This window comes from Monodelphis domestica, chromosome 7 (assembly GCF_027887165.1).
Source record: "Monodelphis domestica isolate mMonDom1 chromosome 7, mMonDom1.pri, whole genome shotgun sequence".
Lineage (NCBI taxonomy): Eukaryota > Metazoa > Chordata > Mammalia > Didelphimorphia > Didelphidae > Monodelphis > Monodelphis domestica.
This window is the reverse complement of record NC_077233.1, coordinates 68,476,366-68,499,190: the sequence shown is the minus strand read 5'-3', so window position 1 is coordinate 68,499,190 and position 22,825 is coordinate 68,476,366. Positions and strand designations below refer to the sequence as shown.

Sequence of the window (22,825 nt, the reverse complement as noted above, 5' to 3'; positions counted from 1 at the left end):
TGGGATCCAGAAGAATGGACAGGGCTTTCCTTCATGGAGTTTACTGTCAATTATTAAAGGGTAAGTATAAGAAAGTAAAGGGGATAGAGGCCCAGCTTCTGATACAGGAAGATCTGAGTTTGAGTTTTGCCTAGAATGCACACTTGCTATATGATCTCACACAGTTCAGATCTTCTCAGTATTCCCAGGCAATTATTTTTAATTTCAGTGGATCAATTAAATAAACTGGGTACACAACACATGGTAGGAAATGACCATAGTTATCTTGCATTTATTAAATGCAAAGACCCAAACTTTGGGGATAAGAATTCAATATTTGACCAAACTGCCAGGAAAAGCCAGAAAGCAGTTTGGCAGAAACCAGGCTGAGAACACCTCACACAATATACCAAAATATGCTTAAAATAGGCACATAATTTAGATGTAAAAGATGGCAAATTAGGGGAACATTAAATAGTTTAGTTGTTATATATAAGGAGAAAGGAAGACTTTATGACCAAACAAGAGATAGAGAGCATTATAGGACATAAAATGGATTACACTAAATTAAGAAAGGTTTTGACAAATAAAAACACTACAGCCAATATTAAAAGGAAAACAGGAAACTAGGGGGAAAATTTTACAGCAAATTTCTCTCACAAGGGCCTCATCTCTCAAATATATATAGAACTGAGTCAAATTTATAAGAATACAAATCATTCTCCAATTAATAAACGGTCAAAGAATATGAATGGGCAATTTTCAGAAGAAATCAAAGCTATCTATAATCAAATGAAAAAATGCTCTAAAAATACTATTAGAGAAATGCAAATTAAAACAACTCTGAGGTACCACTCCACAACATATCAGATTGAGTAATATGAAGAGAAAAGGAAAATGCAAATGTAGAGGGGAATACTAATGTGTGAACTGATCCAACCACTCTGGAGAGCAATTTGGAATTATGCCCAAAGAGCTATATAGAACTGCATATACCCTTTGTCCCAGGCAATACTAGATTTGCAGTCAAAGATTTTTTTAAAAGGCGGGGAGAGAGGAGGACTTGGACATAGAAAAATATTTTAGTAGCTCTTTTTGTGGTGCCAAAGAATTGGAAATTGAGGAGATGCTCAGCAATTGGAGAATGGCTGAACAAGTTGTAGTGTGTGATTACAATGGGATACTACTGAGCTATAAGAAATGATGATCAGGATGCTTTCAGAAAAACCTAGAAAGACTTACATGAACTGATGCATAGGGAAGTGAGCAGAACCAAGATAATATTATACCCAGTTACAGCAACATTGTATGATATTGTATAGTGATCAACTGTGAATGAGTTAGCTATTCTCAGCAATACAAAGATCCAAGACAATTCTAAAGGTCCTATGATAAAAAAAAATGCTATCCCATCCAGAGAAAAAAACTGATGGAATCTGAATGCAGATTGAAGTAACCATTTTTTTAAACTTTATTTTCCTTAGGGTATATGTTTTGTCTGTTTTCTTTCCCAACATGACTAATATGGAAATATGTTTTAAATGACTGCACATGTATGACCTTTATCAAATTGCTTGCCTTCTCAATGAGGAGGGAGGGGAAGGAGAGTGGGAAAGAATTTGCAACTCAAAATTATTTTTAAAATTAGTTAAATTAGTTATTACATATAATTGGGGAAAATATTTAAGGCTTTAAGTTACAAGAATTGTTTTATTTGTGGAAGGAATTTCCACACTTGGAGTTCCCAAAAGGGATAAAAATCACAGGCCCAGAAATATCCTCTTTCCCCACCCCCACGGAGAGAATATCAACAATCTGGGACTCTGAAGTCAAGCAGTCAAGACAGTCACATCAGAAGCACTAGGAATAATGCAAATGAGCTTGCTACTTCACTGTTAGAGAATATGAATCCAGTCAAAGGATAATTACCATTACAGAGCAATTTACCTCCTTCCTGGAAATCCTTTTTCATTTTTCCAGCTGTGTTTCCAGGCCATCTAGTCAGCAGCATCTCTCCAGGATCCCTGAGTGAAGGCATATCCCAGAGAAAGGGCATACCTGCTTTGCCCTTGTTCCCAATGCCCAAAGCACGAGTACGCCTGACCACTGCCTCTGGTGTGACCAGCTCTGATTAGAGCTGGCGTGTGGAAACAGGGACGTGTTGATCTGAAGGAGCTGTGCCTTGAACAGAGAAGCCTCTGCTCCCAGTCTCTAACATTGTGTGTGGGAGGGAGAGATACATGTCAAACCTGAGGAAAGTTAGAGGCTGGCCAGGCCACCCAATGACTGCTTTCCATGTAACCTAATGCGAGCACTAGGAAAACTCAAGGACAACTGGATTCTCTGGCGTTAACAGAGAAGAATTAGCGGGCTCCTTACTCACTAATTATAGACTTAAAATTTGCACATTTAACATGTTTTCCTGAACAGGCATTTTGTTTAGGGTTTTGGGGGAAGCCAGTTGCCATTTACCTGATTAAAATGTTTAGAAAGGAAGCTTTAATTCAATATTCACAAAATCAGAGCCCACCCTGGGTTTAAAGGGTTTGCCAACAATCTCAAACCTCAACCACAACTGGTCAGAGCACTCAATTAAACAAGCATTTATTAGGCACCTATTAGGTGCTGGGCATTCTCCTAGGCACTTAGCTAAAGATAATACAAAGACAGAAATGAAATACTCTCTGGTTCCAAGGACTCTATTAGATAAAAAATATCAGACTGGTCCTCCTGGTTGTGCCCAGCCAAGACCCTACTACTGAAAAGGACACCACAGTATAACCAGAGCTTATCTTCACACCCCAACAACACCCAAACACCTCAGGCTCACATTAATTTAATGGGAATCTTTTAGACATGAATATATATAAATTTTGACTCAAATTCCACATATCTAAAACTGAACTCAATAACTTTATCCCAAACCCCTCAGTTCTGCAAACGTGTCTATTTCTGCCTGATCATCTATCCTTTAAATGTCAGGGTTTTTTTTCTCTTTCTTCCACAAACCCTGCCATCTAACACAATCAGTCACTACCTCTTCTCTTTCAAAGATCTCTCTCACATCTGTCCACTTCTCTCCATTCACACTGCCAGCATCCAGATTCAGGCAATCAACTCTCACCTGAACTATAACAGGTTTCCCTACTTCCAGTCTCTTTCCTCTCCAATTCACCCTTCACACATCTGTCCAAGCAATGCAGAGTTCTGTCCAGGTTACTCTCCTGCTCAAAAAAAAAAAAAGACCCTTCCAATTATTTTAGGACAAAATATTAATCCCTCAACATGGTGTGTGAAACCATCCACAAGCAGATGCCAACCTGTTGGCAGTACCTTGGAGTTGGATATTTCCCCCTACCTCCTAAGATTGTCTCTTCCATCCACAGCCCAGTACAGGTCTGACTACCTTTAATTAAGGATCAGGCTCTGAACCTGGTCACTCCTTTGAGTGACCTTGGACAAGTTCTTTGATCTCAATTTCTCCATTGAAGAATGGGGAGGGGGGGGGAGGGTTACAGTACCTGACCTCCAGGATCCTCTTCTAGTTCTCAATTTCTGATTTTATGAACTTCCATAAACCTTTTGTGAACAACATGCCTCCTCCCCTCAATGTCTCCTTTGCTCTTCTTATTTGTCTATATTTCATAATGTCCTGCTCACCTCATTCTCTTGCAAATACCTTGCTCCGCTCAAGTGCCATCCCTTAAAGGAGGTTTTCCTGGTTGCCACATGGTGTTATTACTCTAGTGCCCCCAATTATTTTGTATTTTATAGAACTTATATTTATCTGTCAGCATGGTTTAATGGAAAGAGAACGGGATTGGGAATCAGAGGACCTGGGTCCAAATCTGAGCCTTGCTACTTATTATCTAATATGACATCTAGAGAGTTACAGGCTACCCTGAACCTCATTTATATGCAAAATAAAAAAAAGAAAAAAGAAAAAAAACTCCTCCAGGAATTTCCAAGTAACTGCCTAGGACTGATCAATACCCACGACTATATATGAATACAAGAGTCTATATGAGGACAAACAGAGTAACATTCTTTCTCCATTCTTAGCAAAGCAGATGCCTCTTTCCATAGCCCTCAATTCTCTGAATAATAAATGTACCATCATGGGAAGTCAAATAATCAATGAGGATGCAAAGTACAAAGGCAGAGATTTCTATCCTCAATCTACTAGTCCATGTCTATTTTTTTTACCTACATACTAAAAGTTAATATAGCCACTGGCAACTGAGTTGAACTTCAGGGGAGAAACAGCATCTACAGAGACTGCCTGTAAAGAGATCAGATTTTGGGGGAGAAGAGTGACCAAATCTTAAGAATTCGAACTGAAAGAGACCTTAGAAGCCATTTAATCCAACCTTCTCATTTTACAGACAAGGAAACTAAGGCTCAGGGAGGATAATGATTTGCCCAAGAACACATAGTAGTCCAGAGCAGAGGCATGTTTTGAACTCAGACCTCCAACCTCTAAATCCACTGTTCTCTGCAGTACACTATGCTATCTCTGCAACAGGTTCAACAATAATGGGGTCATTGATTTAGATCAGGATAAGATCTTAGATATCCCCTAAGTCCAACTCTCATATAACATTTATTTAGACAATGTTTGTTTACTGCAAAAATCATATTACGTAGCTATTTGAATGTGTTTTAATATACTTTTCAAATGAACATAATATGAAGCTATGTACTTTAACAAGAGAAAAGGTAAAATAAAACAATTCTTTTGTAACAAGGTTTACAAGGATTGTTTTTCTCACAATAACCTTGTGAGGTACAAAGCAATGTGTGATTAAGTGCCAAAGGAAATCATCCTATATGTTCCAGGAGGTTGCAGAAAATAAAGATCTACACGAAGTAACCCCAGAATAACCACCTCTGGCAGGAGATGGAACATGATTTAGTTTATAGAAAACTATTAACAGTGTCTAGGTTGGAAGGCACCCCATGGGATACCCAGCCCAATTGGTAGAAACAGGAATTCCTTCTACAACACTAACTTTCCCCTCCTCCCTGCTTAAGTCCTCCCTGTTCTATCACAGAAGGCAGAACCAGACACAAGTGGTAATAGTTAAGAAGCAAATTTCAAATAGATTTAAGAAAAACGCCCTCAGATTTGTTCTTTAAACGGATCTGTGATCTTATATATGTGAGTACAAGAATCCTTTCCAAATCTCAGAGGGTAAGGGAACAGGCTGTGCCCTCCAAGATTTGGAAAAACCAACATAGAATTTCTTGCCCTCCCTTCATACCAGAGAAGTCGTCTTGACTTTTTCTTCTTTTCCTTTTATGGACTAGTGTATCTTATAAAATATTTGGTCACCGGTTATATGTAGGTTAACATTAACATTTCTGGCCTTTATGTGTCATCTGCTAGCTTTTGTATACTTTTTGTAAACTTTAACTTTTTACTTCTTTTAACCTTAAAAAAGAAATTGTGTATGTTCATGGTATTGAAAAGATGAAAGATAAAACATGATGATATTATATAATACTATATTCACAATCTATGCATTTCTAATTTTATAAACTTTTCCTGTGTCACCTGCAGCTTCTGCAAAACTCCCTCCAAATTCCCATTTAATTTCTCACATCAATGATACTGGAAACCACAATAGGGAAAGCTGTGATATGGAAGGGATACCTACAGTTCTTCCCAAGGATGTAGATGGTCACCCATCTATACCTGTCTACCATAAGAGAATCTGGCCCATATCCCAGAATTTCTGACAGAGGATCCAACCTCTAAACAGCCTTATCTCACAGACCTCTATTATAGAGGAATCTTCTATTGAAGATGCGACCCATACAAAGTATCAAGAATATGTGAGGAAAACTTTTAGCACTTTGGACTCCCTGAGACAAGTTTCTGAGGACAGAAACAAACCTCCCAAAACAGAGCAGATATGAGGATTGTGCCCTGTATACTTAGGGGAAATATCCACATTAGTATAATCATTAAGAAGGTTGGGTTCCCCCCCTCCAAATCAAGCTGAAATCTGTCACTTCACAACTTTAATAACAACTGGCATTTTTATAGAGCTTCAAGTTTGCAAAGAGCTTTGCAAATATGATCTCATTTTATCCTCACAACAACCCTAGGAGGTGAGTGATATTGTTTCACTCATTTTACAGATGAGGAAAGGTAAATAGGAAGCTAAGTGACTCTCCCAGAATCATACTGCTATGAAATGACTGAGATAGGACTTGAATTCAGGACTTCCAGTACAGTTCTATGAGCTGCACCACCTATCCCTGGCTCTGCCCTTTAAGGTCAAGAAGCCTATGTCTAATGTGCTTCTACATGACAGTCCCTAGGCAGAGAGGAGGGAAGAAAGCCTGTAAGTATGGGAAGATCAGCATAAGTAAAAGCCAGGAGGCAGGAATAAATATGGTCTGTGGGTGAAAGGGCATTAGGCACCTGACTACTTGGGGGGATGGGAAAGAGGGTAGCAGTGGCAGATGAATTTAGAGAGGTAGGTTGGGGCTTTGAATGCTACTTGATCCTCTAGATTCACTGAAAGTAATATCAGAGGAGTCCAATGGAGGTTTTTTTGCACAGTAGTTAGTGATTACAGGGATTGAAAAAATCCATCAAGAGTTGTCTCTATCTAGAAGTTAAAATGGGGACATCCAAAAAGCTTATCATCACAACAGGTTCCAGAGCCTCTCTCTGGGAAGGGGGGCAGGCAGCATAAACAGACAGTTCTATCTCCCATTTCATTGATAAGAAAACTCTTTAAGAGATCAGCCTTGCTTCCTTCTCCAGTATCCCTCTTGCTCCCATCCATAGGATGAGCTCTAGGCTAGGCTCTGGGATCAATCATGTCTCAGGCAGGGGAGAGATAAGAAGCCCATAGAGGCACAACTTAACATAACCTGGTTCTGGGTTACTGGGTTGGATCCTTGTGACGTCTCTTATGCTGTAACCTATTTACAATATAATTATTGGATAGGGCCCCTGAGTTCAAATCTCTCTTCAAAGATCAGCTCAGAAGGCACCTCTGCATTGAAGCCTTTCTGATCCCATCCAACCCCCCAGCTTCTAGAGCTTCCTTCCTCCCCCCACATTATCTCAGGTCAATCTTAGAGATTACATTTTACATATCTTTATGTAGGTTCATCTTATGTATCCCCTTCCCTAAACTGAACAGAACTGTAAGCTTCTTCTGAGTAGAGATTGTTTCATTTTTGCCTCAATATCCCCCAGCACCTACCATGGTGCCTGGGACATAGTAAGGCACTTATTAATAAATTAGCTTACTGATTGATGAGAGTTCCTGTTCCTCCAAGACTGAAGTCCTCCCTACCTTGCTAAGTTTTAAAAGGAGAATGAAATTCTGCCCCTGAATCTCAATCTCTTTGCCATCTGCTAACAGATCTCCCTGAAGCTATCTCACTTGGACCTTGGTTGCCTGACACCAGACACCTCCAACAATGTTTCTCCTTCTGCTTGCCTGGACACTCCCACTTGTCACCAATGGTCTACTTTCTTGGATCTCTTCTGTGTTACCTATTTTCCTCTCATTAGTCATGGCTGGGACCAAACCTTCCCAGGTCACCTACCCTACCCCTACCTCAGTGGGTCTATTCAACATCAAATGCCCATGACTAGTCAAACCCTGTCCCAAGGAATGGACAGGAGAGGAAGGGAAGGAAAATTTTAAACCCATTCATTCAAAGCCATATATGCTTTTTATCCTTTTGTGACAAGTGTCACAAAGAAACAGAAGTTTCCCCTCTACCAAACCTTAAGAGATAACCCTATATTTGAACCACCCACAAAATAATACTGATGTCTCTCATTCCCTGGAACTTCCACTAGGTTGCTAAGAACATAAACATTTATATCTTTTTTTTTTAAAGAACCAGAAATGAAAGATGCTGTGAAAAAAGAGGAGATAGCTCCGGGCCAGATTCTTCATCAGAATAACCCTGGTCTCCAACTACTCAAAAACATCTTCCCATACAAGTCACTAAATATGTTCACACTTCATTTTGTCACAATGCCTGAAATTTCACTAATGAGAGATTCATTTAGGGGTAACTAGCTTCCCTTTCTCATCAGTGTGAATTACTTTAGACTGCTTTCATCTTAACAGCCAGCCAAGTGAGGCAGGAAAGGAACAAAAGTTTTGTTTTGGAGGGAAAAGAGGTAAGTCATTTGGGGCTGAAGAAAAAGACAGGAGGAGACAGGAAAGGGGCCCAGAGAGGGGTACAGGGATGCTCAAGACAAGATTTTCCTATTTCTAAATTTTGCCTAAGGCTAGCCACATGTGCAATCTAATTCTTCTTATAGCTAGCATTTATTCAGATAACACTTTAAGGTTTGCAAAGTGCTTCACAAATATTATTTCATCCTAACAGATGAGGAAACTGAAGTTGAGAGAGGTTAAGTAACCTGCACAAGGATCACATAACCTAGTAAGTATCCATGGCCAAACTGGAACTCAGATCTTCCTGACTCCAAGTCTGAAGCTCTTATCTACTGTACCTTTCTCTGTCAGGACACATAGTCCATTCCCTTGCCACAGACACAGAATTTCAACTAGAACTATTCAATAGGTAGTTCCACTTAATTCAAGGTTAAATAAGTTTTTATTGGCTAGCCTGGGAACACTATTTCTATAAGAAACAGGGCTCAAAGGATCTGACTCACAAACTTTTAAGAAACACTATGTTCCGAATTGGGGAATGCCTCTCATGTCCAATTATTTAGCTTTTTTTGCCTTTAACTTTTCCAAGTACAAACCACACTAGGGGCTGCCATTCCCTAAGTCACAATGTTTGGTTACGAACACCCCCTGCCTTGAAAACTGGGACATCTAAATCACATACCAATTGCCACAGCTAACTAAGAAATCATTAAGGCTTTCCCTTTTAGAAGAGGGATGGTGAGGGGGAAAACACCACACCTACAAGAGCAAAAACCAAAACAAGGAAACCTCAAGACCAGCCACAACCTTCTTAGAATACAACTTCAGTACCAGTCATAACTTTGTTGTCCAAAAAACTTGCCTTTTATTATCAATAATAAGCAGTTTATTTTAATTAGTAAAGAATCTTTTTGAGCAAGCCTCATGCCCCTTGTTCCCACCGAGTTTGGTTTTCCTTTTAAGAAACTGTACAGCACACTTCCCCTACGAAAAGATTGCCAACTGGACAGACCCAGGTTATGACATAATTCTCTTTCTCCAACAATAATCCACACCTACCACATGGCTACAGGTTCTTCCAAGAAAAAACTACAATAGTCCAAACTATTTCAAGTGAAGAGTTTTCTATCTAATTTCTTTACTCAAAATGCAATAGAGGAGTAGTGTACATGTTGTTGGGCTGGAATCATAAACATTCCAGGTTCAAATCCTTTATCTGATGCTTCCTAGCGGTATGAACTTGGGCAAGTCAATTTCTCTGTATTTCAAGAAACCTCCTAGGACTTAACCTTAACTTATCTGACAGATGAGTGATTATTATTATCCAAGGTAGTCTGTCTGTAGTTTACTTACAGTTATAGATGTTTTCTAGAATGGAAGGAATTCCCACAATGGGAATTCCCTATGAAAGTATGAATTTTTTCACATTTATGTATTCTTTACACTATATCTTAATGGGCTTCTTACACTAAACATCTAGTATCAAGCATAAAAAACTCAGAAAGAGAATGCTCAAAATTTCTCTGATAATGGTTTCATTTCCAAAACTTTAAAAATAAGAATCTTTCCCCAACTGATAGATGTTAAAAGGATATGAACAGGCAGCTCTGAAAGAAGAACATCTAAGCTGTCAACAGGCATATGAAAAACTGCTCCATATCACTTACAAAAATTAAAATTAAAATAACTGAAAAAAGGAAGGAAAAGAAGGAAGAAAGAAGGAAGGAAGGTAGGAAGAGAGAAAGAGAGAGAGAAAGAAGGAAAGAAAGAAAGAAAAGAGAGCAGAACAAAAAATGGGAGAGGGACTTCATGAAAATAGTAATGTAGAGCTGCAGAATGGAGTAGCCACCCTGGAAAGTAATTTGAAATTATGTCCCAAAAGTTATATAACCCCCCAAAGCAATCAAAGGGGGGGACAATAAAAGAGGAAAAAAGTTTGCAAAATATATATATATATAGCGGTTCTTTTGTGGTAGCAAAGAATTGGGACACGATCAAACAAATTATGGTATAGGAATGTAATGTAATAGTATCATGCTGCAAGAAATAATGAAGAGGATCTATTCAGAGAAGCCTGAGAAGATCTGCGTGAACAGATGCAAAATAAAATGCAATAAGCAGAATCAGAAAAGTCCTTTATATAAGGACAACATTTTAAAGACAAACTTTGAGAGATTTAGGAACTATGATCAGTGCAAATGATTAATTGTGATTTTAGGGAATGATCCTGAACTACATTTCCTACCTCATGACAGATAGGTGTGGTAAGATGCAATAGGCAGGATGAGGCATACCTTGTTGGACATGTACAACATGGGAGTTTGTTCTGCTTGAACATACATTTCTTGAAAGGGTTTTGTCTTTCTTTTCAATTGGGAAAGCACATGAGAAGGATGAAAAAGGATGGGGAAAATTGAAAATGAACATTCAAAAATTTTTATAATTCAAGTAAATAAAAAATTCATTAAAAATTTTTTTAATTTAAAAAAGAAATGAGATTGTTCAAATAAAAAAACTGGCTAGAAAATTGTCATTAAAAAGCACTGGTTGAGAAAAGCTAGGTGGTTTGGTGGATTGAGAGCCAGGCCTAGAGATGGGAAATTCTGGGTTCAAAACTGACCTCAAACACTTTCTAGCTGTGTGACTCTGGGCAAGTTAACTCCACTGCCTTTCCCCTATCACTTTTCTATCTTAAAATCAATACACAGCATTGCTTCTAAGACTGAAGGTAAGGGTTTAAATTAAGGGGAAAAAAAGCATTGTTGTCTTAGTCATTATATCAGAATTTCAGCATTAGGAATTACTGGATTAAAAACAGAGCCTTTGACATCACCCAATCATCAACACCAGTCAAGATTTTTGCTACCTCAGGAATTCCCAGATAGTCAAGAATTTCACAGACTCCTAGAGGGACCCAAACTATCAGTGGGGACAGGTCCTGATTCATTACCATACCTGACTCCAATAAGATTCCTATTTACTTGTTAGAATTTAGACTCCTCCAGGGCACCGAGTATTTAATTTTTTAAAATATAGTGAAGTACTAAACTTGAGGGGTCAATAAGACCAGGCTTCCAATATTACTGCAGATGTTTGCCAGCTATTTGAACACTGAGAAGTCACTCATTGGATCATCAACCAATTAATCATCAAGCCTTTATTAAGAACATGCTAGACACTGTATGAGGTGCTGGAGATACCAAAAGAATTTTAAAAATTAAATAGTCTGTGCCCTAGAGGAGTCTAAATTCTATCATGGCTTTAGAGCAAGGAGGTCATTTAATGTATCACCCAATGGAGAGATAAGGAAATGGAGGGGCAGGCAAATTAAATGGAGAAAATAATGGCACCTATCTTACAGGGTTGTTACGAAAACATTGAATAATGTATATAATTCTGTAGATATTAGCATGCTATGTAAATGTTAAGATTTAAAAGCAAACAAGCAACTTCTCTCAAAACAGCTAGATGAGCAGATTGGCTAATATGACAGCAAAGGAAAGTAATAAATGTTGGAAGGGATGTGACAAAAAAATAAAGAAATCAAAACTATCAGAGAGATGCAAATCAAAACAACTCTGAGGTATCACCTCACACCTAGCAGACTGGCTAACATGACAGCAACGGAAAGTAATGAATGCTGGAGGGGATGTGGCAAAGTCAGGACATTAATGCATTGCTGGTGGAGTTGTGAACTGATCCAACCATTCTGGAGGGCAATTTGGAATTATGCCCAAAGGGTGCTAAAAGACTGTCTGTCCTTTGAGTCAGCCATAGCACTGCTGGGTTTGTACCCCAAAGAGATAATAGGGAAATATGTGTACAAAAATATTTATAGCCTCACTCTTTGTGGTGGCAAAAAAATTGGAAAATGAGGGGATGCCCTTCGATTGGGGAATGGCTGAACAAATTGTGGTATCTGTTGGTGATGGGATACTATTGTGCTCAAAGGAACAATGAACTGGAGGAAATCCATGTGAACTGAAACAACCTCCAGGAAGTGATGCAGAGTGAGAGGAGCAGAACCAGGAGAACCTTATACACAGAGACGGATATATTGTGGTACAACTGAATGTAATGGACTTCTCTACTAGTAGCATTGCAGTGATTCAGGACAATTCTGAGGAACTTATTAGAAAGAACTGTGGGAGTAGAAACACAGAAGAAAAACAACTGCTGGATCACATGGTTTGATGGGGATATGACTGGGGATGTAGACTCTAAATGATCACCCTAGTGCAAATATCAATAACATGGAAATAGATCTTAATCAATGATGCATGTAAAACCCAGTGGAATTGCTTGTTTGCTATGGGAGGAGGGTGGGAGGTGGGGAGGGAAAGAACATGAATCATATAACCATGGGGAAATAGTCTAAATTAATTAATTAAATAAATAAACTTAAGATGAAAAAAGAAACAGCTAGGTGTCCCAGAAGATAAAGTGCTGGGCCTGGGAGTCAGGAAAACCTGAGTTCAAAACCAGTCTCATATACTTACTAGCTGTGAAACTCTGGGCAAGTCATTGTGTAGGCTTCTGTTTCCTCAATTGTAAAATGGGAATAATAACATCACTGAACTCAAAGGGTGAAGTGCTTAGGATAGTGCCTGGCACATAATAGGTCCCTAACGATGCTTTTTCCCTTTTTCTAGGATTCCCTTTTTACTCCTGACTAGCCTGGCCTCCCATACAGGGTAGCCAGAAAGATCAGATGAGACAGAGTATAGAAAAGAACTTTGGAAAGTACAAAGCATCTTATAGATGGATGATGGGTCATTATTGGCATTCAAGCTATTTAAACTAGACCTAGAATAGTTTGTTCTTGCTAGTCTTCTTTATGACAGAAGGATACCCAGAGTTGAGAACAAAGAAGGTATTTAGCAAATATCTATTGCTTTAAAAATAATTTTACTATATTATTTTTCTTACCAAATCTAAATTTGCTGCTACAAGGGGATGGGGGTGTGGTAGAAGTGACACTCTTTCCAACCAAACTGCAACCAAAAAAGGCAAAGGGGTTGCCATTCTGAATTTCCCACCTAAGTCAGATGAGACTGGTTTAAGGTAAGAAGATATCAAACAAACCGGTGTTGAGTCAAGCTTGAGTTGGAGGAGGGAAGTGAAGATCTAAGGGTCAGCCCCTAGCTCTGTCACTGACAACAGATCATCTATCTAACCTAGGCCAATTTTCTTACATGTCAAATAGGTTTAATATAAGAAAGATCTTTACCCCAATGAGATTTATCCAACAAGAGAATGGTTTATTTTCTCAGGAAATAGTGAACTTTTTAACCACTGGAAGTGGCTGAGCAAAAGCTGAATTCCTCTAAGGAGAGAGAAACTGGATTTGATGAAAACAAAACCTCACCTTTTTGAAGTTCTCTCTCTATTTGTCTGTGTTTCTGTCTGTCTCTCTCTCAACAACCTTGGAATGAAAGTAGTATAAAAAGGGACTAGGAAATGGAACTATGGTCTCATTAGGAAGGGAAGCTCCCCTTAGTAATGACTGAACAACAAATCTCCCAAATACTATTTATTCTGCCCCCTTTCTGGAACTTTCTACTCAACAAAAATTTATTAGAGGCAAGAAGGCATAGTATGTGGGTCTCAGACTTAATAGTCAGGAAGGCCTAGGTTTAAATCCTCTGCCTCACATGTTTATTAGCTGTATGACCCTAAGCAAGTCATTTACTTGGTTCTTCTTCCTTATGTGTAAAATAAGGATAGAGGGTCAGCTCACTAACCTCAAAAGTTTCTTCCAACTAAACCTATGACTCCTTTGTTTTTTACCTTTAAATTTCACTCCTATCTTCTTCCTCTCATGGAAATTGATCCTCTTCACTCCCAAAAGACATTATATTTCTATCAGTATTTTCCACTCCTGGATTCAACTCTAACTCTCTCCCCCTCCAACTCCCTAATCCTGTCTCTGTTATCATCAATCTAACCTTAAAGGAGGAAGAATTGCTATTCCTCTCACCCTATCCAGTTGCAATGAGTGTACAGCGCAGCTCCTGGCACATCTCAGCTGACCATTATTTTCCAATCTCCAGGTGATTTTCCCTCCTTTCTCCAGGACATCTCCCTCCCACCCCAGCCTCTACCTGGATAACTTGGGATATCAATAGATTCTCTCAATTACTCAGTTCAAACTCTAATGCCTCCACTCCAACTCAGCCATGATCAAACCTTTGCTCTTACCAGTATTTCTAAGCAATTAATCACCCTCATTCAGAACTCCAAAATTCATCTCTATTCACAATCGACTTTTATTCCTTCTCTCCTGGATGGCAATCTATTTTTCATCTTTACTATGACTTCAAGTCAGTCATGACTTCACCTTCCTTATCCCTATGGCTAACCATTTCAATCAAACCTACCCTCTACCCTCTAGTTCTATCCTCCTTATGCTTTGTCAAACCCTCAGCTTGGGATAACCCCCCCCCCCATCTAACTCAGGAGTTGCAGAATAAGTAATACTCTAAATTCCAGTGAGCTAAGCTCAGGCCCTGTGGCAACCCTTTTATTCTTCCTTAATTGACTCTTCAGCACTCACCACAACTTTGGTTCAAAACCCTTTCTCCAAGCCTCCTAAACATTACCCCCTCAACTCCCTCTCAGCAGGACTTTTCCTCCTAAACTAGAAAAACAGCAGATGCTCAGTTTAAGCACCTTCTTTTCTATGATCTACCTCAAAACCTCTCTAGATGACTTCTCTGACACCCCCAACCCCCATTGCCTCCCCAACAATCAATCTCTTCTTGTGCTGTCGAGCCAAACTCTAAATGTCAATTTTCCTTTATGTGCTATTTTACTCTCTGCTGTCTACAACCTAGCCTGAGTTAATAGTCATTTAAAGCACCCAAGAGTGACCCTGACCCCCACTGTCCTTTCTCCTTTTCAGTCCAACATCAAGAAAGAGCCCCCTATATCCCTTGCCTCCACTGCCTCATTGCATTTCTCAATTCCTTACATTCTGGCTTCCTACCCCAGCAGTTATCAACAATTTGGTAATTACCAAATCCAATAGCATTTTCTCAGTCCCAGGCAGAGCACTGGACTTGAAGTCAAGAAGACTTCCCCTCCCAGTCTTATTAATCCTGCACACGTCCCTATTTCTTTCTATGCCTCCCCCTCATCCTAGTCACACAAGTTTTGCCTCAGACATTCACTAACTGTGTGACCCTGGGCAAGTCCCTTTATCACTCAGTCTCAATTTTCCCCCTATATAAAATAAAAGTGCTGTCCTTCCATGTTTTCCAAGCCTCCTTCCAACTCCAGAACTCTGATTCAATAATTTGTTCAATTTCATTTGCAGGTCTATGCCTCACCTGCTCTCTTCATTTCTTAGGCTCTTTTTTCCCTCAGTGATCTATCTCATTAACTACCACAGATAACCCTAATATCTCTACAAAGATAACTCCCAAATGAATACATCCAGCCCTCCCATAAACAACTCAAACACAACTTGTTCCAAATGAAACCCACTGCCTTCCCCTCCCAAACTTATTAATCCTGCACATGTCCCTATTTCTTTCTAAGCCTCCCCCTCATCCTTCTAATCACATAAATTTACAATCTCAGAATTATCTTCAATTCTTCTCTCTATTCCTCTTATCCAATGAGCTGCCAAGACTTGTCCATAATACGCTTATGTCCCAACTGGCATGGCTGCCACTCTAGTCTAGGTCCTTATCACTAGCTTCCTGAACCACAACCATAACCTCCTAGTTGGTCTTCCTGCTAACTATCTATCAACTCTCCAATCCATCCTTCATACAACAGTCAAAAACAATCCTCACAAAGCACAGATTTATTATTTTTTCTGCTCAAGAAGCTACAGTGACTTCCCTATTGCATTTAGGATAAAATATAAATTCCTCAGCTTGGCATTTAAAGTCATTCAGTTTGATTGCTGCCAACCTTTCAAAATTTATTTTCATATATGTACTATTTCCCAAACTTACATTCACTTTCCTGCCTTGTGAAGCACCTGTTGTCTGTCCTCCAATCCAAGAATAAGTCTTCTCTTCAACTCTGCCTCAACATCTTTAGCTTTCTTTAAGGCATAAATAACTCTGTAGTACCAGCTCTAGTTTTCTCTTTCTCTTAAAATAATCTTGCATTTATTTATCTTATCTGTGTGCTGGGTTTACAGGTTGAATTCCACAGAAAAAATGTTAGTTAACTGAAGAGTTGGACTGTTGCTTTGGTCTTTTTTCTCTTTGTATCTCCGGTGTCAATCTTAATAAATGTTTGATGGCATATGAAAGAAAAAGGGGGGAAAGGGAGGGGCTACTAGGTGGCTTAGTGGATAGAGATCCAGGTCCAGAGATGGGAGGTCCTAGGTTCAAATCTAACTTCAGACACTTCCTAGCTGTATGGCCCTGGCAAGTCACTTAACCCCCGCATAGCCCTTACCTCTGCCTAGGAACAGATAATTAGTATTCATTCTAGGACCTAAAATAAGGGTTTTTTAAAAAAGATAAAGGAAAAGGTGATACAGATTTCCAATATACACACAAATAGGAGAATAGTTACAACTCTCCTTTTAACCCCCCAGGACACCTACCACAGACTTTGAATGGGAAGAAATCTTAGCCAGAAAAGATAGTCATTTACCCGAATAAGCATTACAGTATTAAGAATCCTTCCCTTGTAGAAAGCCATTCAGGAGTAGCTGTCCAAGAGTACTTCCTCAGATAACTTACTTGTTGAGTGATCCTGGGAAATATACTTTCTGGGCATGACTCATCATATCTAAAATGAGTAAAGACCCTTCTAAGGCCACAGGTAGCACCTTATGAACCTACATCCATTGTTCTGCCACTCCCTGGCAGGTGTAATGATAATGCACTGGTATTAGGAATTTTAACCAGAAGAGGATGCTGTCTGTTCAGCTTCAACACTCAGAATCTCCTAGGGAGACACACAATGAATGATTTTCTTAAATTTAGTTTAATCCAAAATGCCAAACCATTTGAAAAGCTCCTGCCTGGGGCTTACTGATTAAGCAAATTAACTCAACTTCCTCCCCCTTCCCCATCAAGTAGGAGGTGGAGAATGTGGCATCCTCTGGAGCCCTTTAAGAGTTTAATTCACTTTTTTTTTTTGCCAGATTTCAGGAAATATGTATTTTGAAGCAGCATTTAATTTAGTGGCTGTAATCATGCTTGCCAGGAATCACCAGAGGAATGTAACCTACATAAGTCAAGTTTGACCCCTGACCTCCCTCTTCAACCTCAACTGCTTCTTCTTCCTTCTATAAACAATAGATGTTTCTCAAACCCCTATACTTGGGCTTATTTTTTGTTTGAGTTCTTCCTTGATCTCACTCATTTCCAGGCCCCTTCCATGATCACTTCTATGTATTATTTCTTTTAGGAAGGGGGCTCTCTTCCCTTGAACAAGTCTCTCCTTAAACTCAGCATGCCCCAAACTGAACTCATTTTCCCACAAAACTACCTTTCTTTCCAAATGTCCAATTTTTACTGATGGCCCCATCATTCTCCCAATTCTCAAGGTTCAAGACTTTGGAGTAGCCAGTCAATGATTATTGTATCTCCTTCACTCCTAGACGTATAATCAGCATGTTACAGAGCAAGGAGCATTGACTCTGGAATCCCTGTGACCCTGGGCAAGTCATTTAACCTATCTGGGCTTCAGTTTCCTTCACTGTGAAATTGAGGTGGCAGAACTAGATAGCTTCTCAGTTCCCTTTCTATGTTCCTGAGACGACCTTGTTAGTAGAATCTCCACCACAACTGCTCCACACTTTTCCCCTTCCTTCTGCCCCTAATTATATCTAGCTGGACTTGTCACAGACAGTCCCCTTCAGCAGCCTGGTGAAATCTATCAGGGTATAGAGAAGCATTCCAATAGTCTTCAGAATAACATTTTTAAATACATAAACTACGCAGGATTACCAGGAAAAAAAAGCAATTACTCTGGTACAATTATCAAAATACTTTTCAAAACAAACAAGTTTCCAAATGCTAGGTCAAGAACTCTTGAGCTAGAGAAACTCGGGTAATGGAAAGCCATGGATATCACAGGGTCTTGGTTTAAATTCTGACTGCCACTTTGTGACTGTGAAAAAGGCGCTTTCGGCTTCCAAACCTGTTTCCATATATGGGAGATTTTAAAGGAAAGGGTTTGGTATCAATTAGCAGTTTCAAGGCAGCAGATAAGGGCTAGGCAATTGGGGTTAAGAGACTTCTCCAGGGTTACAGGGCTAGGAAGTGTCTGTAGTCAAATTTGAACCTAGGACCGCCTGTCTCCAGGTAGCTCCTGACAGATTCATTCTTAATTCAAGCCCTCAGTTCCCTTTGCCCCTTACTATGGTGTCAGCCTTCAAATTGTATTCCCTCCAATCTCTCTCCTCTCCACTCCATTCAAACCACTGCCAAAATAATCTTCCTAATAAACAAATATGATCTCATTATTCCTAAGAGTTGTTCAGAGGCTCCCCATCCCACCCCAATTGCCTATCAGAATAAGAAGCAAATTCTTGATAGACATTCAAATGTTTGGCGAATTAGTAAATGCGGGAGATTAAAGGATCCCTTCCCTCCCAAAAAATATTCGAGAATGAATTGTACAAACACTGAAAAGACAACATCTGAAGTTACGCTAAAAGGAATGCCTGGGTATATCCCATAAATAGCTCTGACTTCCTAATGTTGCCCCCCTCCCCCCCAAAACATTACACACCACAATTTCGGGGAATCTGAATCCATATTCCAGAGTATTATGATGGGGGTGGGGGTGGGGGTGGGGGGAGAGTAATGAATGGGAGAGGAAGGCATCTCGCATTTAGTTAGATATACAGGAAGCTCCAAAGTCTCAGTGCCAGTTTTAAGCAATTAGAGCTGAAAACGACATTAAGACTTTTGGGATACCCTGCACTAAGAGAGGTGACAGTGTGAGTTAGGGCAGGAAGGAATACTAGAACGAATCTGGTTTATGCTAAATGGTTACTAGTTACCCCATAGGGTGCAGGTTGCGATTAAAAGAAAAAAAAAACAACAACCCACTTCTCAAATTGCTCGGTCTTTTCAAATAAGAACCACTCCTGGTCCTTTCGGTAAAGGATGTTGCCTACGACCCCCACACCCAGTGCCAATTCCGTTCGTAGGATCTGGCTTCTTAGCTTCGGCACAATTTCAACACGAACAGCCCACAGAACCCACAAACCCCTCGGAGTGGGAATGGCTCAAGAGTCCCCGCCCCCGCCCCCCCCGAAGGCGACTTCTCCATACTCCCAAAGAAACTGCAGCAGTCGGAGCCCAGGAGGCTACACTGCATGTTTAATGGGGGCTCCGAACAAAGACCCAAGCCTCAGCTTTCCCCAAACCAACCCTGCAGCCGGGGGTGTGTCCCTGCTCCGCCTCCAGGCCATGATCCGAGAGGGCGGCCAAGTGGTTTCCTTCAAATTCGACTAATAGGGAAGTCCGCTTTAACACCTCTCCCTCTCCTAAACATCACAGTACCAGCAGCCCAGAACCAAATGGCTCCAGACGTACTGCCGGACCCTAGCTGTTCCCTCCAACCTAAAAAGCAGCTGGATAATTCACTCCCACGGGGTGTGGGACTCTCAAGAGAAATCCATACCATAAAGGGTCCCCTCCTCGGGGAAGACAACGCTTTAAATTCAGCCTCCTCTCCCGCAAAAACAATCTAAATTCAGTTGCACCCACAGGGCCCGATCCGATGCACGCCCGACCCTGGGCCTTTTACCGTGGGAAATCAAGCTTGGCTGGGGGTGGGGGGACGGAAAGGGGCGGTTTTGAGAGTGCACAAACACACATCCAGTTCAATGCAAAGTACTGGCCATCACAAGATTTGGAAACAGGGGAGAGAGAGAGGATCACTGAAAAAACCCGAGTGCATGTTGTTGGTGTGAGTGTGTATGTGTGTGCGCGCGCGCTAGTGCTGGCGAGCCTGCTCTCACACACAGCATTGTTCGCCAATCCCCGAAAGGGGAGACTTGTTATTTTTCCCCTTTTCTCCCCTCCCCCTCCTGCCCCGCCCCTCCTCCTCCCGAATCTCCCCCCTCCCCCCCTCCGGCTTAAACACGAGCCGGCCCGGCGCAGCGGCCGCGCACAGCTGCGCTCCGAGCCCGGGGATCTGGGGCCCGGCCTCCTCCACTTCTCCTACCCCCTCCCTAACCACTAAAGCAACCCCCGGCCCCAGGGGGCCGAGGGATTACGAGGGGGCGGGGCAGTACCTTGCCGCGGGGCTGGGCTCCCAGAGAGGGCCGAAGGGATTTGAAAAGGGTACAGCGTGCGGATAGCTCCGGGGAGAACCCCGGAAGCTTAGCCAGAACGCTCTGGGGGCCAGCAGCTGAAAATTCCCCCTCCTGGCCGGACTTGCCAACCTCCACAGTCTGAATCCCGCGGTGTCCAGTGCTCAGACTGCTGCTCAAGCAGAGATTGCCCGTTTAGTCCAAGACAAACACTTTTCCCAAGCAGGGTTAGGGAGGTACAATTTAAAATAGCCCCGCGGGTCCCCGATCTCGACATTCTCTCCGCTGGTGTTTTAAGCTAACTTGCTTAGCGCTCCGCTCCGCCTCTTTACCCATTCCAAAAGCAGCAACAGAGTCCAATAAATTGGCAAATAGTTGTGGAGACTAAAAAACAAAAACCTCAGACTCCCAAACGTGTCAGGAGAAAGGACACGGCTGTGTTTGGTTTTTACAACTCTGAATGAGCTCATCCCGCCACAAATCACCTCAAACCACACCACCATCCCCACCCCCCACCACTCTCGCCATCCCAGCTAGACTTTCCAAGTCTATGCACATTTCATTAAGGAGGGGTCTGGGGGAGGCGACCCCCGGCTACTGGGACATCAGCGGGGAGAGCCTGGAACCTAGTCCAGCAACAATGAATCCCCCCCAAGAAGCGCGAATCCTGCCCGGTGAACAGGTCACGCGGCCACCCCCCTCCCCAACAGGGGCCCGGAGGGCTCTGAGCATACGCGGCAAAGCTAGTCCCCGAGAGCCGCTACCAGCCATACCCGGCTGCAACGGAGAAAATGAGAAAAAGCCACAACAGTGCTGGCCCCCCTCCAAGACCCGGCGGCTTCGCCCCAAACTAGAAGCACTAGGGGTGGGGGTAGTAAGAAGAAATGGACAGAGCGTACAGGTGCTTGTACGAGGCTTCGGGGAAGTTCCTTTGTTGGTAAACATTACAGCGAGTTTCGCACGCCGCGGGCCTCGCGGACACACGAACATACACCCTGCCCCGCCCCCCGGCCCCCCCACCCCCACCCCGGGAACAGAAAACTTAAGAGACATATCCCAGGTCACCGGACCCCGGGGTTCTTGGTAAGAATGATGGAGTCTGGAGCAGAGCTCGGATCAAGAGCCTCCTCCCGCTCTCCACCCCCAAGAAGCCCTGCAAACACTCACCTGCGCAGAGCGATCCCCAGAGCAGGGCGAAAGTGACCCAAGGCGCCGTCATCTTCCACGAAGACAAAAACACCGCGCGCCACGCGGGGGGCCGGCGGGGAGGAGGAGGAGGAGGAGGCAAAAAGGAGCCCCAGAAAGGGAGTTCAGAAGGAAGCGGCGGGAAGAAGCCTGAGGGGTGCAGGCGAAGAACGGGCTCCGATCAATTCCGACCCAGCGGGCTCGACTCCCTGTGGCGCTCGTGGCCGAGTCCCCTTAGTCCGGCGGGCCAGCTAGCCGGGCCAGGGAGGGGATGAAGCAAGCGCTGGGCCAGCCCGGGCCCCGCCGAAGGCGCGCTACTGCCGCTGCCGCTGCTCCTGCTCCGATTCCTGCTGCTTCTGCTCCTCCTCCTCCCCACGCGCGCCGGGAGACTTTGTCCAGAGGGAGCCCGGGGCCGTCACAGGCAGAGGGGCTGGGGCCGCGAGGCGCACACCCAGACCCCAAAGTTTGCGGGGCTCAGGCTGAGGGCTCAGGACAGTTGCGGAGCGCGCACGACGTGCAAAAGGTGGATGAGGCTTCGGCTGCGGCCCGGACTCCGGGGCGAGGCGGCTGTGACGGCCGGGGGGCGGCAGCTGGGCTGGGGGGCGGCGGCGGCGGAGGAGCGGGGAGGCGCGGGCTGCGGCGGAGGGGGCTGCGGCGCGCCGGGCTCAGGCATAGCGCGGCGGAGCTGGGGGCGCCGGGGGAGCGGGTGGTGGGGCTGGGAAGCAGGGACGACGACTAGGAGGCGGCGGCGGCGGCTGAGGACAGCGAGACGACGACTAGGAGAGGCCGGTGCAACCTCCAGCTCCGGAGTGGCCATGAAAGGACTGAGGGAAGCGCGGGGAGGGGGAGGGGCGGGAACGGGGGGGGGGGGAGTAGGGGGGAGCTGAACTGAGTCCAAAATGGCTCCTGAGCCGCGAAGGCAAAGTGGAGCCCGCGGGGAAACCCGGATGTTTGATACAAAGAGGCGGGCGGGGGGCTGGACCCCGTGTGCGAGGAGGGGGCGGGGCGGGGCGGGATCTTGCCGGCCTCGTGGACAGCTCCCACCCGGGGATGGGTGAGAAACAAAAACGGGGCGGGAGTGTGTGTGTTCAGTGTGCGGGGGTGCCCCTCCCTCTCTACCACCCCTTCTCCTGCCGGGAATAGCCCTCGTCCCTCCCTCCCTCTTTCCCCCTCCCCCCTGGAATTCCTCCTTCCCCAACCCTGCTGGTAGACCCTTCCCGCTTTATCCCTCCTGGCCTGTCCCTGC

At 43.1% G+C, this 22,825-nt stretch overlaps 1 protein-coding gene across 2 annotated transcripts in view; it reads right to left on the bottom strand.

Annotated features, from left to right (window-relative positions):
- Nucleotides 1-22,382, bottom strand: part of ACVR2B (activin A receptor type 2B) — a 97,918-nt gene extending 75,536 nt beyond the window's left edge. Inside the window, exon 1 of one of the 2 annotated variants that reach the window (XM_007500378.3) lies at nt 21,562-22,382. In XM_007500378.3, coding sequence (XP_007500440.1) covers nt 21,562-21,613 — 52 coding nt within the window. In that variant the 5' untranslated portion in view covers nt 21,614-22,382. Of the gene's footprint in view, nt 1-1,926; nt 3,900-21,561 lie in introns of those variants that run through there. The other variant, XM_007500377.2, reaches the window with a different exon arrangement.
- Nucleotides 22,383-22,825: the final 443 nt, after the last annotated feature.